This window comes from Serinus canaria, chromosome Z, assembly GCF_022539315.1.
Source record: "Serinus canaria isolate serCan28SL12 chromosome Z, serCan2020, whole genome shotgun sequence".
NCBI lineage: Eukaryota > Metazoa > Chordata > Aves > Passeriformes > Fringillidae > Serinus > Serinus canaria.
Genome location: NC_066343.1, coordinates 52,139,426 through 52,164,202, shown reverse-complemented (window position 1 = coordinate 52,164,202; position 24,777 = coordinate 52,139,426). Strand labels below are relative to the sequence as shown.

The 24,777-nt window shown below is 39.7% G+C and overlaps 2 protein-coding genes across 7 annotated transcripts in view; one reads left to right on the top strand and one right to left on the bottom strand.

The window, feature by feature from the left end:
• IQGAP2 (IQ motif containing GTPase activating protein 2) overlaps positions 1-24,777 on the bottom strand; it is a 123,698-nt gene that overhangs the window by 30,193 nt on the left and 68,728 nt on the right. For 2 of the 6 annotated variants that reach the window (XM_050986618.1, XM_050986619.1), the window contains exons 6-15: positions 21,393-21,460; positions 20,967-21,080; positions 16,468-16,646; positions 15,939-16,026; positions 15,223-15,386; positions 14,612-14,699; positions 11,987-12,150; positions 11,294-11,454; positions 8,798-8,922; positions 6,654-6,817 (exon numbers count right to left, since the gene is read on the bottom strand). In XM_050986618.1, the coding sequence (XP_050842575.1) occupies positions 6,654-6,817; positions 8,798-8,922; positions 11,294-11,454; positions 11,987-12,150; positions 14,612-14,699; positions 15,223-15,386; positions 15,939-16,026; positions 16,468-16,646; positions 20,967-21,080; positions 21,393-21,460 (1,315 nt within the window). Of the gene's footprint in view, positions 1-6,653; positions 6,818-8,797; positions 8,923-11,293; positions 11,455-11,986; positions 12,151-12,923; positions 14,586-14,611; positions 14,700-15,222; positions 15,387-15,938; positions 16,027-16,467; positions 16,672-20,966; positions 21,081-21,392; positions 21,461-24,777 lie in introns of those variants that run through there. The other 4 variants (XM_030237577.2, XM_050986620.1, XM_050986621.1 and 1 more) reach the window with 4 other exon arrangements.
• Positions 125-4,309, top strand: F2RL2 (coagulation factor II thrombin receptor like 2). Its single transcript, XM_009094004.4, has 2 exons — positions 125-398; positions 2,196-4,309. The coding sequence occupies exons 1-2, from the start codon at positions 341-343 to the stop codon at positions 3,284-3,286; spliced, it is 1,149 nt and encodes a 382-aa protein (XP_009092252.2). The 5' UTR covers positions 125-340; the 3' UTR covers positions 3,287-4,309.

The following is a 24,777-nucleotide window of genomic DNA, read 5'->3' as shown; positions in this document are numbered from 1 at the left end:
ATATATCTGTATGCACAAATGTCAGTAGAACCCTGCATATCAGCTTCAGGCTTGTGGTAAATTAGGAGTTAAAATGCTGCTGTAAAGCAATTTTATCTGTGTTGGGCTGAGGCTGAAACTGAGTCATGTGTGCATATTTGGATACGTCACACCCTCTTGCTGGAGTAGACAAAGAGCAAATTAGTTCCTTACCGTAAACCTCATGCTTACAGGATGCTTCTGGAGGACAGATCAATCATTCTTTAGTTCCTTACAGAGGGGAAAAAGCCCCCACAAAAAGGCCTCTTGAGATGAACTAGCACAGCACCATTGTTCAGCTGGCTGGATTTCACACACTACAATGAAGATTCTGCTTTTCACTGGACTGCTCTCTTTTAGCTCCGCTCTTGGCACTACAGGTGAGTCCTCCTATCTGTATCTATTCCATCTTTTAGTCAATAACATGGACTTTTTAATAATGCTGTTGCTCTACCAGCTGCGAACTCGAAGTGAGTTGTACGTGCATGTACCAATGACAAAAAACTGCTCCAGGATGTCTCCTTTAAAGCAGATTTTTATTCTTTCATTTCAGTGACACCTTACCTCTGCCAGTCATTTTCTATAAAGAATTTTGTTTAAGGGGACTTGCTGCACTTACAGAAGACACATCTTTCATCTAGTATTTTTTGTAACAATACAATAATTTTAAACCTGTAGTGTCTTGTTTTACAACTTCATAGACTGTGCTGTTAGAAGGAAATGCTCAGATGACTATTGTGATAAAAATAACTAAAGGAAATGATCAAATAATAAACCTTCCTTGAATTAAAAGTGTTTTCAGTCCAAGCTCATTTTGAAAAGCTGGTATATGTAGACATATACACACACATACATAATATATGTATATATATATACACACACACACATATATACATATATATACACACACACACACACACACATATATATATATATATTTATTCTTATATTTATACCTATATCTATCTGTCTGCACACACAGCAGCCAATGCAGGCACATGTATGACTTTTAATGAGTGATCAAAACTAGCTCTCTGGAGTAACCATCAAAAACCTACTAAAAATTATGTAGTTTGCTAATTATTATTTTAAAACATTCTGCTCTAAATCTGATAGTGAACTTTAATGGAACTATTATCTTTACTTTATTCAAATATGGAAAGGCAAAAAAAGGTCCAAAGATTTTCACCCATATTTCAGTTTGCTTCTGAATTCTGGTTTCATGGTGCATGCTGAAGGCTTTACAATAATTATTTTTGCATTAAATGCAGCGAAGAAAATTCAAGTGACACAAATACTTACACAGTTGTTTACTGCACAAAATCTATTTTACAACACATGGCTTTAAAAAGCATTTTGAACACATTTGTCCTTCATGTGAAGATGTCAATATCTCTACAAATGTTTCTACTAAAGACCGAGGAACGGGTGTTAATAAAATAGTATTTAGTATTACTGTTTTTGCCCACATGCTGACAATATTTACTCACAGATAATTTTCCTGCTGCTTGAAAAGTTTCATTCACTTCCCAGTGAATTACACCTAATACCTGCCCAACCATTTGTTTTCAATTCTCAAGACATTAGCCTTGCTCAGGTATGAGAGACTGAAAAGATCTGGTTTGCTTTAGTCAGAAGCCAAAGAATAACAATTTCACTTGTGAGACCAAAAAACACAAGGGCAATTTCAATTCTCTAATTTGAAAGTTTCAGTCTGTGTTAAACTAGATAATGCTTTTTGCATCTTTTGCAGTCATTCATTTCATGTGTGAAGTGAGACAAGGATAGTAATGGTATTTGATCAAGCCTAAACAAAGACTGCTTATATGATGAATGACCAACATTCCTACTACTGGGTAAAACCCTCCACTGGTCATAAGCATTACAGAAGTGTCTGATGTTTTTCACTAAAGATTACCAAAAACACTCAAAATGCCGGAAGATCAGCTAACACCACATTAATGATGAATTTTCAAGATTTGGTGTGAAATGATAAATGAAGGTTGATGTCTGTACATTTGAACACCCAAAGCAGAGGTGAATATCCCCCAGATCTTTTAAACTTATATTGCTATTCATGTAGAGATGGTTATCTTTCTCTGCTCCTGAAGGTGAGTTACATTGTTAATACAGTAGTTTGTCCTTTTTAACAATTTTCACTTTGTTTTATTTCTCAGCTTCAGAATTTTCACAGAATGGCTCTGCAATTAAAACAGTGTCTCTTATCAAAACTTTTCGTGGAATTTCTGCGAGAGACTATGATTACATCCCCCCTTACGCTATAGAAGGGGAAACAACAACCACCATCCATATCAGAGAAAACAAATGCGCTTCAAAAAAGTCAAATGACTCCACGTTAACAGAAGTGAGCAACACCACGCTGGAGTACCTCACCAGCTCTCTGAGCACCAAGCTAATACCTGCCGTCTACCTCAGTGCTCTTTTATTGGGTGTACCATCTAACGCCATCATTCTGTGGATGCTACTCTTCAGGATCCGCTCCGTGTGCACGGCCGTCCTCTACACAAACCTGGCTGTTTCAGACCTGCTCTTCTGCATCGTACTGCCCTTCAAAATAGCCTACCACATCAACGGGAACAACTGGGTATTTGGGGAGACCATGTGCCGCATGGCCACGGCGGTGTTTTACGGCAACATGTACTGCTCCATTCTGCTGCTGACGTGCATCAGCGTCAGCCGCTACCTGGCCATCGTTCACCCCTTCACCTACAAGGGCCTCCCGAAGCGCGCCTACGCCATGGCAGCCTGCGCTGCCGTCTGGGCCGTCGTCTTCCTGTACATGCTCCCGCTCGCCATCATGCAGCAAAGCTACTATGTGAAGCAGCTGGACATTTACACCTGCCACGACGTGCACAGTGCCTGTGAATCCGTGTCTTCCTTCCAGTTCTACTACTACGGGTCCTTAGCTGTGTTCGGGTTTTTGATACCGCTTGCAACTATCGTGTTCTGCTACGTCTCGATTATACGAACGCTCAAGACTCATGAATGGTTCTGGTATGTTAAAGTCAGCCTTTTGATTCTTACCATCTTTGCTATTTGCTTTGCGCCAAGCAATATTATCCTTATTATCCATCACATCAACTATTACTATTACAACACAGATAGGCTGTATTCTTTTTATCTAATTGCTTTATGTCTTAGCAGCCTCAACAGTTGTCTTGATCCTTTCCTTTATTTTCTGATGTCAAAAATTAGAAGTCAATCCAATATTTATCTGACAATGGTTAAAATATCCAGGGAAAAATGAATTTATTTCTATTACTGGAATTATGGTTTTGTACAGTACTAACATAGACAGCAGCAAATCTCAGGTGCGACATTTATACTTCAAGTAAAACGTGTTAGAAAACAATCTCAGTTAAATTTACTTCCTTCCACACAAGGAATATCTCCAAAAATACTCTTCTCCAGCTCTGTAACATTATTACATGTGTTGCAACACCTGTGTACCTAGATTCAGGGAAGTAGCTCTGCACCTCCATTTCTTTCTGAGATCACTTTCTAGCCTTTGAGAAGCTGCCAGAGTATCCATCACCACAGCTTCTAAAAACCAGAAGAGGAGTCAGCATCCAAAGAGCACTTCTAGGGCAATTCATGACACTTCAAATTAGCTCTCAGCCGACAATCACTGCAGGAACAGTGTTACAAAACCAAGTTTTTGGCCTGGAGAAAATGGGAATAAGCATTTTCCACGTGCCTGGGAGCCATCAAGAGCAAATACTGCCCTGGATGCTGGAAATACAGAGTCCCCATAGGTTCACAAAACAGTAAGTCTACAGCCATGGATGCAGAACCTGACTCTTCCAAGGCTACCTCTCCCACGAGGCTGCTTGACCAGCTCTGCACTGGAGACTTGTTCTTCTACTTTGTCAGCGCCTGCACTTCCCTAACCCACAGGGATTGCTGGGAGCTCACCCTTATCAGTGCGAATCCAGGCATATGCTACTCTTGCTTGGTAAGCAAAACAGGGAAGCTATTTTGTAGTATTCTCTATTTCCACATCCTCACAGGAAATACCTACAGTGTTACAAATACTGCAGCTAGTTACCATTGACTACTAGTAAAACAATGGGTCAATTTTTACCTTTACAGAAACTCAAAACCTTCTTATATACAGCGTTCCTAGAAAATTACCTCAGCAGCTGTCATTTGAATATGTAACTGCAGCACATAAGTGGGGATAAAAATGTTTTATGTTGTTTTGATAATGGTATTGTAAAAAAACTTTACTTAAATAAAATGAGTTGCACTGGAAAATGCCTCAAGGGAATTTGCAACCTGGTGAAGGTCCCTTTTTTCTATTTCTTCTGGCTCTTAATTCAAATTAGTTTTAATCATGCCATTCCTTCAACATACATAAGAACAAATTTTAAAGATAACTCTAAAATAATAATTTAAATATTACACAACTGTTGAAAATAAAAGTGAGGTGAACCTAACTAAAACCTCTGTACCTATCACACAAAAAACACTACAACCAAACATAGTAATTTGGTCCATCTGTTTAACTTCCCAGCTATCCACAATATGCTCCCTTAAGTCAGGGGTACTCTTCACTGGGACCTCAATACATTTGGCTTGAAAAGGCTTTCAGAACTGTTACAAGCTGTGGTTTAAGATTTACAGGACAAAATGAGTTTCAGGTTTGCATTTTCAGTTTCAAGCAAGGAACAAATAGGTCAGATCTGAAATAAGGACCTCTGATTATAAGGATAATGCATTCTGGCAGGTTTGGGTGCAGACTCCCCCAGATCACCACAGGTATGGGGAAGTGGCAACAAGATGCTTAGAATAAGTGAGTAGGTTTGACGCATATGTTTTTCCAGATGTTGGGGCAGGAAGTTTATAGGGAGACCTATCTGATTTCTTGTAAATCAAATACTTCCTTTTACCACAGCTCACTCTTAAAGCATGCTAAACACAAATTCTGACAGATCTGCTTTATAAACAGGGATCAGAAAAAGTGGAAAATAGACAGACTTCAGAAATTGCACTACCCTTACAATTGTGTTTGGATTTTTTTAAGGAAATTTCAGTCTAAATCGTATTTTTACCTAAAGAATGGTCATATCTATGATTGATTACTGTAAAGGGTAAGTATGCATCTGAGTGTTTCTTTTGGGAGCACTGTGTCTTGTTCTCTTCTGAAACAGGAGCTACACTCCTGTTCACAGAGAAGGTGCTCTAAGTAGTTGCCAAAAGACTGCAAAACCAGAATAGCTCAGAAAAGAAAGGCCAGCAGAAGTCTCTAGGAGCATCAAAAATCTTATAATGAGAAGACTTCAAAGAGATTGTACAATTTTGCCCCAAAATTTGGAAACACTCATTTCTTTCTTATGAGCACATTCACACCAGGACAGGAGTAGGCATCAGGTTTGCATCTGGGGAGCACTGGGGCCGCTGGCAGGAGAGAGCCAGGGTAGGACTGATGTGTGCAGGCACCTGTGGGCTGCAGATCTGTGCCTTGGGGACATCCTGGCTCTCTGTGCATACACATGGCATGTCCTGGGTCAGCACTGTGCAGCCAGCACCTTCACTGTGCACAAACACTGACCCCAGCCCATCCAGAACAGGTGAAGTCAGAATTCATAAAATCCTCCCCAGGACACATGGCGAGAGAGAAGGCTTTTCAGCACGGAGGGCTCAGTGAAACCAGCCCTTACCTGGGCACCCTGGTGAGAAATTGATTTGTGCAAACACCTTTCAAAAGTTCCAACAGCACTGTTTCACAGCAGGTACCCCAGGTGAGGTGACACAAATGCTGGAAGACACTTTACAAGCCAAAGTTTGCAGACTTTCCCCAGCTCACCACGTTGCCTCAGGGACACACTGTGTGAATTCTAAGTGTGTTTTCCAGACACTGGACATTTTTAAGTGCTGTGCTAGTAGCTTTAGCTACTTGTGTTCAGTCACATCCTGCAAGCTGCTGGGCTGATCTTTGTTTATGCCTGTAATGCAGTAATGCTAACCAGGCCACTACTTTTGGGGAAGCAGATAGCAACACCAGCTGAGATAGGTTTAAACAGAAGGCACAAGACCATCAGCTTGTTATTGCACGATAAAGCTGTAAAAGAAATATGTACAAAACTCCACTATAATAAAACAACATAAGCAAAGAAGACTCCTCAAAATACTTCCCAAAGAAGTATTTGGGAATACTTTGTGAATACTTTGGGAATTCACAAATATGGTGTTATTTGTTAAATAACACCATATTTGTGAATTCTTTCTGGCAAAAACCTCACTTTCCATCCATATTGTAGCTATCTGCCTGATACAGTCCTGTAACTGTATCCTTACACAAATTCCTGACTGAGTATTGTTCCAGCCCATATTTTGTAATAGCGGCAGCAACCTAATAGAATTAAAATGAGTGAGATTACAGCAGTAGCAAGAGATATGCAGAAAATGTCTTAATTTTAATACATTGAGTATTAATCCATTTTGCCAGTCAGAATAAAAATTACTTAGTGCCAGTTTGTTGTCACTCACTTATTAACAACCTCACTGGGCAAAGATAATGCAAATATCAGGGGACCAGGACAGAGACACAGAAGCAAGTGAAAAGAATTGGCATTTCACTTCTCACAGAGAGCAACAGTCAGAATACTAACCTTGCATTTTTGTGCTTTGGCATGGTGCAGAACATCCTGATAATGCCTTGCATTTACTGGTCTCACATCTTGCAGCTTGGCTGTGGGCAATAGCAGGGCTTCTAGAGTTTTATCAGGATTTCCTTGGTCAACTGCTTCATTAATGTGTCCAATTGCAATGATTCCTGTGAAACAGAAAAGTTACTAAAGATGCACTTATCAAAGAAAGTTTCAATTTTTTGGATACCACATACAAACAAAGCAGTAACACGAAGAACAGAAAAATCACGAAACAAGAAGCAGAAGCAGCAACAGCAACTGATTTTAAATTACTTTTGTTCTTATATTCATTTGATGCCATACAACTTTCCTTCCTATCACAGTTATTGATATATCTAGATAAAACTCTTCCTAAAAATCAAAATTACCCTTGACAAAAAAAGAGAAAACAGATTTTTCTATTTTCTGGGAAGAAGCACCTACATGAAGCTTAAGAAAAAGTTGGGTGTCACATATTTATATGTTTAACATATTGGCTGAGAGTGATGAAAATTTTATTTTCAAGTGATTTCAGACCACATTAGTTGAAAGCCTGATTTGGACAAATACATATATACTGCACTCCCAGCTACAGCATCACTTAGCAACTTAACCTCATTTCTTGTAATTTCTCTGGAAATAACCAATCTAACAATGGTGACCAGTGGCACTCTGTACTTCAGTCAGGAAGAAAGGCCAAATGTATTTAACAAAACCTCAGCTCATTTTCTTCAGACTGGGCCCAACAGTTTCAAATCAATTTCCTCCTGCCCCTAAACAGAACTGAAATGCCCTGCTTTTAGTCCCTAAAGGGACTAGTCCCACAGAAAGGACCAAAGTCAAGGGTTTCACCACCACTTGAAAGGAATGACATCCCTGCTCCCTCTACAAGTGTCTCTAGACCCAGCACAACCCACCTGGTGAGGTCACAGATCTAGGTCATCATAAGGCTTGGAGAATGAGAAATTTTTCAAGGTGGTCCAAAAGAGGGACTATGCAGATATGGGACTTGCTTAAAGAAACAGAGCTCTCCCTTCTTCCTCTTCTCTCTGCTCATCTGCCCTCTCTAAACATTCCCAGGCAGAGGTCAGTGTCACTGAGAGCAAGAGCAGCTGTTTTGGTACTGAAGACTTCCACTGCTACTGCAAGGCCTGGTCCAAATCCTGACAAGTGCAGGGGTTCAGACAAAAAAGTGACTCTGCGAATCAAATAAACTGCTCAGCACCCCACTTGTCAGAGGGTACACATGGCAAACCACTGGACTAGATTTAGGAAGCAATAATCCAGCTACTTTTAGAAATTCTGCAATATAAAATTTCCCTTGCTGGTATGAAACAGCAGGATACAGGACACTAATGGCAGCCCAGGGCAGGAGCAGCCTGTGTCAAAGGCTTACAAAGGCTCTCAAAGTGCACCGAGACTGCTTCCAAAATGGCAGGCAGTCTGAAAGCTGCCTCTTCCTGCTCCAGCAAATCTGGCATAACTTGATAGCCTCAAATTTCTACATACAGTGGAAGAATTTGGTGCTTTAGCTTTTTTGAGGTCCAAATGACCAGCTATCACATTTAATATAACACCACCCTCTTATGGCAAAACAGTTACATTCAACTTCAAAAAGAAACTCTAAATCCATTCACTTCAGAACACACAAGCTACTTGTCTGACAGGAAATCAAGTTACCCAAAAGGATAGAAGACAGGTATTTGCATTGTCTAACTGCTTCCACTGACTCCTTTGTGAAAAAAAATTACCTGGAATCATTTACACACTAAAACACGCTTTTCAATGGAACACCTCTTGCAACTTCCTCCCCTATCTCCCAATGTGCTCTTTGCTTACAACTGCAAAATCCCCAAAGTGTGACCATCCAGGGCTGGAAGACACTGCCAAGCAGGCAGAACCATTGTATTTCTGACACTGCAGAAGGCAGGCACCCTGTGATATCCTTCAGCTGTCTGAAACAAACAGGAATACTTCAAGGACATTCAAAGATCATCAGGCTTTCAAAAATTCTACATGCTCTTCTCTTTTCAAGAGTGTCTGAAGGAGGCCACTCAGTTCATAGATTTACATACCAAAGACCTGTCTATGACCTCTGCGGGCAATGTGGAGGAACAATTACTTACTTTCATTTTCTTCTTGAATTTGCATATTAACCATGTCAATGCAGTTCTGGATATCATTCCAGCTTAAATAATCTTGGCCTTGAGATGAAGCCTCTGACTTAATAGACAATAGTGTATCAGCATAACTATAAGAAGATATAAAATACATAAGTGTATTTCATATATAAGATAAAGTGCCATAAAGAATTAGTCAGATGTATCATCCATCATTTAGTGACTAGTATTTTTTTTCCAATGACTCAATTTCGGACAAACTCAGCTCTTGGCAGAAGTTATACAGACATGCAAGCTGCCTGTTCTACACATGCATTTCAGGATCTGAAGAAATGGCCCTGTAATTTGGAGAACTTTTCTTGGTTATATGGCATGATGGCAATACATATACGTACATACAACTTGCTGTGTGGTGCTACAGATAAATGTGGGGAAAATTAGTCAGCTTCTTCCTCTAGGAAGCTGTTGTTGTCTTCTTGACACTAATTCAAGGACCAGAATTTCAGCCAGTAATATCAGGTTGCAGCATCTCCTGTTATCTCTATGAGAAAGATGATGAACCATGGGCAAGGGACTAAAAAAAAAATATAATTTCATCCCTCTTCCCACAACTCATAACCGTCCAAGCACAGACTCTGTATCCTGTGTCTACTCTTCCTAGAAAGCTCACATATCAGATGAGCTTAGCAGTATTTCACATTTGAACTACTTCACAGTAGTGCAAATTCATATATATATAAGTTAAATAATTTTCATATTCCCAAATCAAGCCTAGAACTGCTACAGTATGTCAGATAAAATACATATATTCTATTTCCATCAGAAGCCAGAGGAATGAATGCCCGGCAGAAAAAAACAATATGAGAGATTTATAGTTTCTTAATCTGATTTGTCTTTCCAGCATCTAGTAGCCTGTGTTTAAGGGTTTCCTGAGCTGGAGACTGCGTTTCTCATTAATTGTTGCAAACAAGGCTACACTCCATTAATTTACCTGTCTTTTTTAAAAATCTTATGTATCATTGAGGAATTAGCCCCACTATGGGTTTTGTGAGATGGCAGCTTTTTAAAAAGCAATAAACTTTATATTTGATAGGGTCCAATATTTACTTTAATAATTCTCAAAAATCCCCAAGCAACTAGAGCTACTAGAATCTAGTAACTGATTCTATTAAACTTCTCCACAACATTCACAGTTTTGGACACCTATGACATATTTCCCCTAAATTCTCTCTTCCAGAAAACACATTCCAAACAAGTCCATCTCTCCTGATAGAAAGCCATTGGGCAGCATCTCCCTCAATGAAGTTTTTCTAGTTCTACTCTATCTCTTCTGGTACTGTCAAAGCAAGTCAAAGCTTCCTGACATATTCAACATATGGTTGGCACCACAGGTTAACATAATGGCATAATATAATTTTATTTAGTTGTCAAGCCCAACTAATTCCTACCTGTTTCATCTGTGTTCACTGTGTAATCTAAAGATTGGGTCAGTAACATCACCAGAAATGCTGCATTTAGGACATTTTGGGGCTGTTTCTGCATATTTATAACATTGCTTCTCTTGCTCACAATCACCACCTCACATCAGCAGAGGCAAAGTAGCAGATTAGTTTTGCTCCATTTTATGTCATTCTTCTTCTCTCTCTCACCAAAACACTGGCCTCTTATTCCTAATCTGACTGCCTTCCTTCTGATTTTGAGACACCCAGCAAGATCCACTCTCAGATTCATGTCCTCTGACATGAACCTGATCTGAAGATCTTCAACCTAGTGAAGATCTTCAGTTTCTGTGGTCCCTTTTGCCTACTAATGTCTTTCAGAAGCACGTGGAGGCTTCCACTGCCTGTGCCAAGAGACAGGAACTGGTCCACACTCCCATACTCTCCCTTGCATGCTGGGGGCACAGGTCTCTTGTATTGCCTGATTTTTTATTCACAGACAAGAGAGCAACTGCAGTAACAGCGTGTCTGTGGTAAGTCAGGCAAGTGACAGGGCAAGCAGCTGACAGCCAAGTGAAGGCTATAATGTAATGTTGAACATATGTGTATGCCACAGCATTGTATTCACTCATCTAGCAAGCAAAAAAGGGCTTGGCCATGGCTCAAGAGATCACCTGGACCTTGAGGCATTAAACACTATCTCATTCCAAAGACCATCTTTCAGAATTGCAGAATGGTTAGTGATTAACAGTTTCCAGCTACAGCTGTTTTACGTTTTAGTGTCTGCAAAAACCCTTGTAAGGTCTTCATGTTTGCTTTCTGAGGATGTTTTCCCTGCAACTCCCACGTCTACAGCCTTCAAGCTGTGTTATTTCTTACATTAGGTTCAACTAGTACAGCAATTGTCCCACTCTCACTTATTAATTTAAACCACAGATATTTATCTTGCAGCTTTTTCAACTTCACAGCCACAACACAGGACAGCCCACCCAAAAAAAAAAGCCTACTTATTTTTTTCAGAAGTTGCCAAGTCTCATCCAGACAAGACAAAATGAACCTTTACCGTTGCAAGTTTTCCTCTTCCAGATTATTGAAGCCAAGGCATGGGTTTCTGAGATGATTTTTTATCATTAGGATGTCCTTATTTTCCAAGGTCTGGTTTAGCAACACAACAGCTGACAACATTTCTACTGCAATAGACAGTTCATCATGTGCCAGGTAGTTCTGTAGGACAATAATGTACTGCAGTCAGGAAGCTAAATAAGCAGTGTAACAGATTTGAGTTACACACTCTAGATACCATCAAGGAGATGGGCTTGATCTAAGAAGCCTGGAAAGTTTCTTAGTCACAGGCATACCAGAGTGACACAACAGTGGGGGTGGAGCTCAGTGGGTTTCTGTGTTCCATCCAGCCTGCCTTTCCTTCTTTTGCCCCACAATCTCATCTCTTCTGATCCTACTCATTACTTTTCTAAGCAATACATAAACCAGAGTTAGTTCTCATTAAGAGCATGCAACGATTAAAAAAAAAAGTCAGTGGATTTGTTGCAACACAAGAGCTCAGCCAGACTGAAATGTGGCAGGAGACAAACTCTGCAATGAAATACTGCCTTTTCAACCAAAATGATTCATGCAATACATAACACCATGGCAAGAGAATTATGTCTGATTTTACACAACAACATGCTATGTTTGTGCTCTTTCATGGTCTGGCTACACAACATCAATGAGCAGGTTGTAAGCTTTTCACTCTTACCACAGCATTCTGTTGTTGGAGGTTGAACAGCTCAGTCTGATAGACAGCAGCAGCAAATGAGTGAACAACAGGCAGCTGTGCCTCGGGTTTCATCAGTGCAACCAGTGTTTTACTAGGATCACAGTTACGAATTGCTGTATTGATATTGTCAACCGCTATAAGTTCTAAAGAACAGCAGGGGAAAAAAGCTCATTAATTTTCATATGCTGTTTGCTCTTCATGCCATGTAGATGACAATTAGGTTATTACAAAGAATATAATTTTCCGCCATAAGAGAAAAAACATTTTTGTGAAATGACATGACTGCTGAATGTTGCAAAAACCATCTCTGTTCAAAGGTATTGAGCAAATAATTGACTGGAGGGCTTTAAAATGTCTGGACTTTCAGAAATGAGAGACTGCTTATTGCACCTCTAACACAAAACACAAAGAGCTGACCCCACCTTGGCACAGAGAAAGATCTAACTCCTCCTGGGTGTGCTTGCAGCAGGTTCTGCTGTGTATGTCAGCTCCAGCACCTCAGTTTTGCTTCACCCCAAATGCCCTCTTCCTTCTGCACCACATTTCCTCTCTCACCTCTTCCCCTGTCAGGATCTAACCGAGCTAGCTAAAACAGGCCAGCACCTGAAGCACCACCAGCATTATTAGTGTCTATTTCAGGAGGCCTGGTGGACATCAGACAGTTGTATTAGAGGGGTGGGATTTTCTGCCAGAAAATTAGTAGCTGAACTGATGAAAAAACACATGCTATGGTTTCTAGATCTTCCACTGCAGGCCAACACCTGTTTGCTTTTCTGCCAGTGTGGAAGTTTAGTCCTTACAGGCACTGCCATCTAGAAATGAATCCCTTTGCTACCACTCAGATTTTAAGTTAAACAGGCAAATAGAGGAATATGAGGGTATGAGTATAAACCTTTTCAGTACCTCAATAACTTGCCTGTTTTGCTTTTTGCTGGACTGACTTTGTCAGAGGTTTGAAGCCCAGCAGAAAAATGCTGAAAAACACTTCCCACTTGGGCAGCTGCAGAAGCATTACAACATCCCTCAGCTTAGTCACTGCCACCATAATTGCACACCTGGAGGAGCCATCTGTGAAGAAAGCCAGGCCAGGACACACCCAGGAACACACTGTAAAAGGCACCACTCTTGTCTGGCAGAAAGGGAAGCAACCTTGAAGGTTAGAGCACATGTGGCCAACTGAAGAATAGCAATTATGCAAATACCTTTTCCATCAATAAGCCCCACTCCTCTGCCTTATCACATGGCTTTTCCGTGTACTGTTACCCAGGGAACATTTTAGTTACCACTGATTGCCCAAATCTGAGACAAGACTTCTTGTCCAGAAGACACCATCCACAGTCATGTATACAGCTACTCTCAGAGCTTCTTATACAGAACAAACTCTTTGAAAACCTTTTGGCCAGACCCACCTAAAAAAAGCCCCTTGCCTCTCATGCAATTTTCTCTGAAGCACAGTCATAACGGGCCACGTTGTCCCTGAAGACTGTCTCTATTGGCTATTCTTAAAGTTAGAAACCAGGAAAGGCTCTCACAGCTACAGCATGCATGCATGCTTTTTTAAAGAAGAAAGTAAAGAGGAAAGGAGTCGAGGTCCGCAAATGGACTAGACTAGTTCTGCAGCCAGTAACCAAGCTACTGACTTCTAGTTTTGAAACCCAGCATGCAAATTGCAAAACATATTTTACAATGCTCACAGTCTGATAACAAAAGCCACTATTTTTTTTCTTCTCAAGCCAAACAGAAGAGCTAAGTTACTCTCCAGATTGCTGTTAATGCTTTTCACATATCACATCTTCTCCCTTTCCTTTAACAAGAGGTAACTCTTTCAGAGTTACTGATATACTGAAATATGCTGAAGTATACTGAAATACTCCTCACTATGGCTAATTAATCTGAAACAGGCTAACATTTAAGGTATAAAGTCAAATTTATCTTCTGACTTAAGCTGACCTCACAATAGAGCCTTTAAGGCATGTCACAAAAGCAATCAGCCTGGATTTCAAAGCATTGAATACAGTACCAGAGACAAAATAGCCATGCCCAGATGCAGTATGAAATGACAGCAGATCAACCAAAGATTAACTTCCTAGCAAAGAAGTTTCCAGTCAAAAGCAGCAACACATGCACTGCAAATTTAGATCCCCTTTAACTATATTTTTTTTTTTACTTGTGTTGTGTGGCATTCTTAACAGACTAAGAATAGGTTAGATTTTGATAACATGTGTCTAAAAGTGAGAAAAATTTTTCCCTGCAATCTGAAAAAAATTCCTCCATCTTAATTCTGCAAGCATGGTCATTGCTCCCCAATGAGTATTAATACTGTACTGATAAATACTTGTTCAAGCCATCAGGTTTTCAGCTTCTTGCTGCTGTGCTTGCCAGTAGCTCAAATCTCAGTTATTTGAATAAGAGTACATAAATACTCAATAATGCAGCACAGATTGGTGACTTGGCAGTTGTGACACTGAGAAGAAAGGTTACGAATGTAAAATGCAACACATGGCTTCAGTTTTAGAAACCTTGTTTATGTGCAAGAAATGGTGGACTCAATTATCTTAACATAATTAAATGATGATGGTAAAGAGTATTAAAACAGTTACTCACTAAGCTTGTGAGCCTCAGCTTCCGCATTGGCAACACTAACTTCTTTCTGTATTTCACTTTTGTCGAGCATATTTGGAATGCCTGCTATCTAACAGATCAGAAAAACAAGGTTTGATTATGTTTTTGTTTGATGGGAGATAAGGGATAAAGTCCGGTGATGGTACACTGGAATTTGATTGTACTATCGCCTGTGCATCAAATACAAGGCTCAGTAAACACAGCATTAATCTTTTTCTGTGATTTTCGTCTTACTTAAATTAATAGTTTTCCCCTTAAAACCCAATTGGCACTTTATTTTAATGTTAATGATTCAATATTACCTTTTATTTGCACTCAAGTTATAATTCACTTTGGAAACAAAATATTAGGGGCTGTATGTTATGCCTTAAATTATCTTCTTATATCTTAGTTAGTAAATACTCACAAGGATACCATGCCCTTTAGAGCAAATGCAGCTCTTTGGTGTTGATTAGCACATCAGTTATTCTCAAATCTTTATAAAACTTTTCATAAATGATGTAGAAAGGCAGAGTAAAGACAATTTCTCTCTGGATTAAGCCCAGCTAAAAAAAAGTTCAAACTGACATGTAGTACCTATTCAATTTGATTACCTGCATTTTCTGTTCTTTAGAATCACACAATTGCAATAGGTACCATGAGGAATTTTGCGGCAGAACTTCAAGTAGGCTCAGAGCAGGGCGGTTCAAGCCTGCCATCAGTGCCCCTTCATCTTGCTGGTCAATAGCCTCATTCACTTGGACTAAAGCTATGTGAACTGAAATGAAAACAATGCCTATAAACAGCAAATACAGCTTTCCTGAGGAGAAGAAGTCCATTGCCGTCAGCATCTCACTTTTTGTAAAAGCCAGCTAGGGTGGCAATCTTTATCTAGCAGAGAATTACCTCTTTCATATCCAATCCTACAAAGGGAGTCTCTGGCTCTGTGTGAGCCTGGGTGGAAGCACAGCTAAGCAAAAGTTTATGAATGAATTTTGGGTCTATATAGAAGAGGGGGTCAAAATTTACAGTATTCTGCACACAAAAAGAACATAAAGAAACAGAGCAGGCAATAAATGATTTGATTCTGAACTGAGGAATCCTTAAAGCAAAAACCACAAACAGAAATTAGCCCCTCCCTCCACAAAGGTTAGTAGAGAAGGAATAGCATGACAAAAACAGTTGTAGACAGATATTAGCCACTTGTGCATATTTTACAAATTTCCAAAGGAATATTTTGTTTGTTCAGGAGGACTCAAGTTGTGTTCCGCTGGAGGCTGGGAGATCACACATTTTGTGCATACTTCCACGAGGATCCAGAATAGCTTACTGTTTATTTTATTGATATTGCCTTGAATCTCAGCTTGTGTCAGCAGCTCCTCATAGACATCTCTCTCTTCATCAGAAATTGTGCCATTCTAAGAAAACAAAATTGTTGCTAGTTCACACAAAACAGTTTGCAGAGAGAAAAGTTATTAGCTAAAGTCATTAAAACTGCATCAGCTGAAGTATTTGCTGAATGTATTTGTAAGGCAATTTGTTGACTAAGTGAACTGAGGAAATTTGTTTTTCCTAAAGCAATTAATGGAAGAAAACTAATTTTTTTTAATTTTTAGACTTCTAGTATATTTAGCCTTTGGGCAAAGTTAAGCTGCATCATACTCATAGTAATCATATTCTTATAAAATTGGCTTTTAGCTTATTTAATTTCCTTTATTTCTCTTATTTATCTTAAAAGTAAGGTTTCTTCCTAATTGTAATAATTTAAAAAATTAAGTTAATTTTTAGAGCAATAATAATGCTATGACAAGAAACATGAAGATACACGTGTACTAGGAGTACAAATAAAACATCACTACCTTGAGTTTTGCATTTGATTCTTTCTTCCTTTTGGCATCAAAGAGTTCATTCTGATAGTCCTGTGCCAGCTCCTCATCCACGTTGAGCAGCATCGCATTTGGGTTCCTCAGGGTCACAATGGTTTGCTCGGCTATTCCCTTCTCAACAGCTTCGTTGATTGCTATTACAGCTGCATGCACTAAAATTGAAAGCACAGTCCTAAACTTCAGGAAGCAAAAAAAAAAAATCAAAGCTGTCACTGTTTCTTCTGATTTATTGGAAAGGAGTGTTGGATTTATGTTCAATAATTTGCAGATTTTAACATTCCACGCCATTTTCCTCTAGACTGCAGAACTTGGTGTTTACTCAAAGGTGGCACGTTGCTGTCTGTTCCATGTTCACCCTTCCCCCAAACAGGGGGGTGCTGTTTTCAGCAGGGGCACAATTCTCATCTCAGTGGCTGGCATGGGGCTGTGTTTGGCTTTGTGCTGAACACAGGGTTGGTAATACAGAGATGTTTTTGCTGTTGTTGGGCAGGGCTTGCACAGAGCCAAGGCCTTTTCTGCTTTTGGTGCAGCCACACTGGGGAGGGGACTGGGGGTGCTTGGCAGGCTGGGAGGAGACACAGCCAGGACAGGTGACCCAAACTGACCAAAGGGATATTCCAGACCATGTGACATCTTTCTCAGTGTAAAAGTAGGGGAAAGAAGGAAGAAGGGGACATTTGGAGTAATGGAGTTTGTCTTCCCAAGTCACCATCATATGTGATGGGGCCTGGCTCTCCTGGAGATGGCTGAACACCTGCATGCTCATGGGAAGCACTGAATTAATTCCTTGGTTTGTTTTGCTTGTGTGTGTGGCCTTTGCTTTTCTTATCAAGCTGTCTTTTTCTTAGCCCATGAGTTCTCCTGCATTTACCCTTCTGATCGTTCTGGTTGGGGAGTGAGTGAGGGACTGTGTGGGGCTTGGCTGCTGGCTGAGGTTAAACCATGATATGGTTAATATTTTACTAACAGAAAATAAAACATTATTTATGTTTTATCATTCAAGTCCTATTTTATTTAGAAGGCACTTACATGTAGGAATTGAAAGTATTTTTGGTAGCTTTTACCTTAAAGCTGTATGTGTCCATGTAAAAGCACTATCTAAACTGAGTATATCTGAGAGATGCAGCACAAGAATAAGGAGATTGAAGCTCTGTTAAACTTGTCCTCTGGAAAAACACATCCAAGACCCTTCCCCCGCAGGCAGGATGCAGCCCTGCACATCACACTTGAGCCTCCCTGAGAGGGTTCTTTGCACATCAAGATCTCCATGACCCCCTAGGCACACGAGACGCCCTGATGTAATGGTCTCTCCTCCTGTCACCAGCAAAGCCGAAAGACAGCAGAGTTCAAACAGAGGCAAAAAACATCCATCAGGCCTTGCAGGGTCCTCAAAACACAGGAAAAAGGGAAAAGAGTGCCATAGGATTCACCACAGACACTGATCAGCATTAGTGTTAAGCCCTTCCTTTGAGAAATAAAAAACTTCATCTACTAAACAAATAGTTGACTACAAGAATTTAAGAGTCACAAAAAAAGCTCATGTGTTTTCACACAGTAAATTTGCATGAGTGTACAAATTCAAAACCACTTATAGATGAATTAGATGTAGAGTAGTAGCTAACACACCCCCCCAAGTTACTCCCTGAACACATTTGGCCCTAAGATCAGTCTAGATGAAGGACTTGCACTAGAGCTGCACTTTATCTGGATCTTCATGCCACAAAGAGATTCCAGTGCCTGTCTGGAGACATTAATCTCAAATATTTTACAGACTTTACTACACAAAATGTAAAATTCCTGAAAACTGTGTATCTAGATCATATCCCAAAGGAGGAATATTGTAGCTCCCCATTTATCAGCACAGCAGCTTGCCTAGGATTTACTCTCATGCCACCAAGGAGATGTGTGAAGGGAAAACACAATGACCATCTTTCCTTACTTTGTCCATACTTACTTTCTACTTCGCCCTGCAATGTGTTGTTTAAGCATGAGAAAAGCATGCAGTAAAAAGAGGTCTTTTGTATTTGGATTAAGTTTAACTGAAGGTCTAAATATCTAAGTCAAAAAGACTTTAATTTTTCTCACTTTATAAAAGAAAGCAGACATGCTTCAAAATTTGAGGTTTTAGGAAAAAAAAGGAGCGTACAAATTTAGGGAAGTCAGACAACAGATCATATCACTGAACACTCAGCAGGGGCAAATGGAGGATGAAGTGAAGTGAACCCTCAGAGATGGCAGCTACTGGAACTTGCATGGCTGTTGGTGGATAATCCAGTGCTTAGCGCTGGGCTCATGCCAGAAGGTTGTTCTAGAATTGTTTTACTCTAGCTCAGCAGAATACAGCTGGGCAGTAGAAGCAGCTAGCATGGTGCAGGAGATACAAGCACACTGGTTTCATTTGTCATCAAACTTTGTGAGAAGACAAAGTTCACACTGAGCCCGAGGAAAAGATTTTTCATTGAGAGTGTGATATTCACTGGAACAGGCTCCCCAGGGAAATGGTCACAGCATCAAACCTGACAGAGTCCCTCCAAGGAGCATCTGGACAATGCTCTTAGCTGTATGGTTTAGTTTTAGATAATCCTGTGTAGATCAGAAACTTGGACTCAATTATCCATGAGGGTCCCTTCCTGCTTGAGGCATTCTGTGGTTCTGTCTACATTCATATCCACTCCAAGGGACTAAGAAAACCGTCCTTAGACACATATATGATCCAAACATCCTTATATTACAAAACACATAGGAAGAGTGTTATCTCCTCCACATTTGTGTAAGAGGCTTCAGTAACCTAAATGGAGCTAGCAAAAAGCAGTCAAAAGATATGTTCAAGGAGACAATCAAACAGGTATTGGTAGGTGTGAACCCACCTACCAAGAGAAACAATGAGAAGCCCGATTGGACTTGAAAGAGCAGGCTGGAAGCTTGAAATAAGAGAGAGGTTTCCTTGCAGAATAAGCTCTCTGTGAAAGCACCTCAACTTATTCTTCCCATGCTGATTCATACTATTGCTGGCAGCAGAGTAGAGTCATCAGCAGTTGTTCCACTTTTGTATCTCCTTTTGCATAACACCACTTAGGAAGAAGGATGGTAGCCCCCTTCCTTTGGCAGGATCTCCATTATCCAACCTCACTAGTGTGTGAGGGTTCCCATAGCAGATGTTTCCTGTCGTGGGGCAGGGTATGTTATCTACGGCACAATCCTTGCTCAGAGGGTCAGAACCAGTGTCAGGAAACCCTGCTTTTCTAAGATTGAAAGCACATCACAAGTCAAAGGAAGCCCTACACACTATAATAAGGCTTTCTGTGAAGGATGTTTCTTCTTCAGGGGAGGAAGCCCTTTCATCTTTAGTGGAGGCAGACCCCTTGAAAAAGTGCTTGGTAGTCACTAAATATCTAAAAAACTTGCTAAAAAAATTCCTGCCACTTCAAAAAGCAGCATTTTAAGATCTAGCTTTGGTGAAGCATGCACATATTAAGCAGGCTTCAAAATACACAACACAGACAATGTGAATCAACATCAAGTGTGTTTTAAGTTAGTGTGCTGAAATTTTCAGAGCCTAAGTAGTATCATGAACCAGCTTGCCACTCTGCAGGGTTGAATAAAGTAGCAAAGACAACCCTCCTGTTTCTCAGTTTACCATTCTGAAAAGACTAAGATCTTGAAATAACTAGAGCTCAAGTGTTGATTTAAGGGAACACACTGGATTTCCTATCAATTAAATTCAAGCAATTTTTTTTTTCTTTAATGTATCGCTTTGCACACACAAAAAAAAAGTGATACAGAGAAAAACACCAAAACTTATACATGAATAGGCATGAGCAGCAGAAAAAATATTTAATTCTGTTTTTGAATGGAAGCTGTTCAAGACAGACTCAAAAGAACCTTAACTGTCCAGCAGGGCCTCCCCTCCAGCAGGGTTCTACCACGCAGTGGGTCACACACCAGTGGCCAGACAGACTGAAAGCTACCCATGGAAGTTCCAAATATACAGCACCATATGTGACAGAGTTGTCTGTCTGGAACAGTGACTTCTCCTCACTGCAACCTGTTTGGGTGCTTTAGGAAAACTGCAAAAGGCAAAAAACAAAAAGAGGAGGCACAGAGAAGGCACCGTGATGCCATGGCTGTCTTCATTGTATTCATTTGGTGCAGAGGCACTCACAGAGCTCAAGTCATTATTCTAGAGGAGCACTACCTACCAGAAAACATTAAACATAAAAAACAAAACCATCAAAATATAGTGAGAAATCTTTGCTTTTGGTAGCACTTCTCATGGGTCAATGGAGATACCAAAAAAACTCAGACTGCAAATTTTGAAGAGGCCTTGTAACAATGAAGCAATGCGGTAGTGAAAACTTGTTTTCTTTCCTTTCTAGCTATTAAGAGGTGTCAAACTAAGTGAATGAGAGCACAGAAAATGTGTTTTTAGCATTCTGTCAAAGCATTTGGTAGAGCACAGGAGTCACACTTACAGGCAGCTTCGTCCACTGATAATTCACTGGCCAGAATCCCACCAATTTTACTGAAAGATGGCATCTGTATACCATATTTCTCTAGCTCCTTTCGCATGTTGCTGATTTCTTCCTCTATTCAGACCAAAAAAAAAAAAAAAAAGAAATATTGTCAGAACAGAAGCATGCCAATTTCACTCTGAATAACCCTACCTACAAAGATGTTTCTGAGAGTGCTTCTGAGAAGCTTTCCTCCCTGTTTTGAAGGACTCTAAGATATGACAAGTATTCAATGAAAACTCCCTCCCTCCTGGGCAGCCTCCCACCTGTTTAATTTGTAACAATGTTGTCAGAGCAGAGAGTCCATAAGAGAAAAAATGTACAATGCTGGCAGATTTTCAGTGTGAAAAAAACACCGAACATCTGATTAGAAAAGCATCTTTTTACCTGTGAAGTCTACTTTTCCCAGAAGGTCCTGGATCTGCGGAGCGAGTCCTAGTTTGAAGAGATACAAACTGCAAAGAAGAAAATTAGGCTTTAAAGTTCTGCATGTGGGTGAGAAGTTTGCTTTCTGCACAAAAGCACTTTTATGAAGCTTGTCCTTTAACCTTTGACTTACATGTGGCAATACAGAATAAATTGACACTTCTATTTTCTTATTCTGTATTTTTAAGTCTTACAGAAAGAGAAATCTTTTGTTTCCAAGAAGCATCTCTAAGAGAAAGGTACTGCCAGTGTATCTCACGTGACAGGGGATGTATAAACAAGAAAAAAACCTCAGTGAATGATATGTAAAGAAATGCAAAAGCCAATACTGGGGGAAAATCAAGATCTGAAAGCATTTTAGCACAGCTTATATCTTTGGATCTATGTTCTAGTTTAACTTGCATTAATTACACCCCTATAATTACTAACAGAAGAACACATAAATCACTGACACCCTTCTTACTAAGGGTAGAGGAACAAGTCCACCCAACACCATCTCAAGATATTTGTGTCATTAGCTATATTACTCTTGGAAAATGAAGAATGTTGATTTAATGTTCTATCCAAGAACTAATACTTTCATTTCAATAGCATGAAAAATACCTTCACTCATTCCTAGAGCTCTGGAGTGCTATTGGAATAAAACAGCTGAATACATACTTATTTTCTCAGTAGCTTCCAAACACAAGGCATGTATTATGTACATAGGACTGATGTTTCTATAATTTATCAGCTGAATTCAATAAACAAGTGAGTAAAGCAAGAAAGAATAAAAAAAGATAGGTTTTTAAAACCATACTTAAATAGCACATTCTTCCAAAAGGACTGGTTTTCACCTCTTTTCAAACTTACTTCACCTCAACATCATTCGTTGCAAATGTGCTTTATTTTAGGGGTTTTGTTTCTAGAGAAGCATATTTCCCTTCTGTGTTTTGTTGTAGAGGGGATTTTTTGCTACTAGCAAATTATGGAACGACATTTCAAAGCATGTATTATGTAGCTGTTGTATGTATTTAGGAGCACAGGGAGCCCACTTTTATCTTCTATGCTGCCACAGATACTCCTCTGTCCTGTCCCCATCTGGATGAGCACAACAAAGGATCTCAGGTAGGTCAACCTGCCTTTACAGCCTCTCAAAACCATTGCTGGTACCATTCTTATATTTCAAATCTGTCTAAAATGTAAATTAGATTTTTCAGGGGGGGAAAAAGCACATAGACTTTAGAAGACTATAATAATGAACTGGGTTCCTCTGTTACCCTGGTCTGCCTTCTGGTCTTCCTGAGTGAAGAAAGATTTTGCTCCAAGTTTGAGACGGGGACACAATCCTGTCTGAAATGCTGGGTGTCTTACAAACAGCTGTGGAAATCAGCAGCTGGCGGTGCTGACTCTTTTTTGGGTCACCACAACAAAAAGATCCAAGAAGAAAGAGTGCTATGAACATTAAAGAATTTTTTTTTTTTTTTTTTTTTTTGCTGTTCAGCACTTCCAGAAGGATGTTGAACCATGTATGGTATTTCCTATACTCCTTTGTTTGGATAAACTTATTAACCACCAGATGGTGCTGAAAATGTTCTTCTAGTCTTGCTGAGAACACAAAGACATTTCCCTGAATTAACATACAATTTCACTTGAAACAGCTAGCTTAATGCTTTTGTTGTGCAACTTGAATGTCAGAAAACACATAAAGTCAAAAGCAGGGGTCCCCGTGGTTAAGAAAATTGAATTCATCAGGAGCCAGGGGAAAACAAAAGAGAAAGAGCAGTTCCTAGGTACACTCCTTTCAATAGAAAGCATCACTCACACAGAACTGCATCTCATATCAGGCAGATGTTCCAAGGACTTGTTTTATGGTTGGCTCATGTATAACACGCTATGAAAAACAGATCTGAAAATAGCATGTTTTTTCTTTTACAGCATGCTTGTTATTCTGCTGCTTCTTAGGAAAACAATGTTTAGAAACAGTCCAGCTTCTAAGGGGATAATTTGGGTAGATATAGCAATTGTTTTCTTGCAAAGATAATTTGAAAACTAAATTTTTCAGGAAAAAAAATATCTCCAAGCACTGCTATTTATGAAGAAGAATCACTTGGCATCTTAATTTAAATGAAGCTGTTCTTAACCTCATTTCGTGCAGGAACAAGCACAAGTCTGCTTTCACCAAAAAAAAAAATGGTGCAAGTAATGGAATCTATGCCTTTTTATTTTCCAGGTCAGAATCAGAAGTTCTAGTTCTAGCTTTACCACAAATTTCTTCCTGGCCTTTAGCCCAGTCAATACTTCAAGTATTGATGTTTCAGTGAGAGAAAAGCAAGAGGTAATTACATTCAACAGGAATATAATAAGAAATTGTTTGCTAAGTAGCTCCTTCCTGACCAGAGCAGTGTTGTATTTGACAGCTCAAGTCATCCCACATGCTTTAAGGGCAATGGTCTTAATTTCAGACTTGAATCAGGACATACCCTAAAACTGTATTCAAACCATCATGCTTAGAGTACCCATCTATCTTCAGGCCTTCTAGCAGCAAAAGATCAGCAAAACAATAAACAGCCAATGACTTCTCCTGAAAAATATTATTATTTCAGATGTCAAATATACGTTTCGGATACAGCTCAGCATTCCTCTGGAGCCAATCCACCTGGGAGCACTGCTGGCCAAGCAAAGCATGCTGTGCTTAATTCTGTTCTTTCCCAAACAGCTTCCAAGGTAGCTTGCGTGACATTCAACACTGAGGTTGAGGTTTGATTTGAAAGACTAAAGTGAAGGACGTCTGGCATGCATTTTAGGAAAAGGTATGGAAATAAAGCTCAATCATTGTTTCTTCTATTCTTACATCCTGCACAGGATGCAGGCACAGAGGCCTACAATTTCATGGGAAAGCATAATAAATAAAAGCATTCCAGGCCTATTCCTCTTCAGTATGGCAAGACCCATTTGATATAAAGTCCATTTCTAAAGTAATAGCACTAAAAAAACCACCAAAAACATAATAAATACACAGGTACAGAATTGGAGCTTTGTGTTGATATGCATCAAGAAAAAGTAATTTAAACAGGACAAATTTTAAGTGAAAGCTGAGACAACACTGACTAATTCTGGTACTGCACAAATCCTGGGGAATGCCAAGATGGAGAAAGGAAAATTTTTACCATAGGTCTATCCACTGTAAACCTCAGCTCAGGATAAGAGGTATTGCCATTGCAATGATTAGGCAGACACTAAGAAGATATTTGATGGAGCTGTTTATGTAGCATTCAAATCCAGAGATAATAATGTGCTATTTACATGAGAGAGTAAACATAAAAATAAAATGTGTTCTTGCACCTCCTGCAAAACCTTTGAGCTG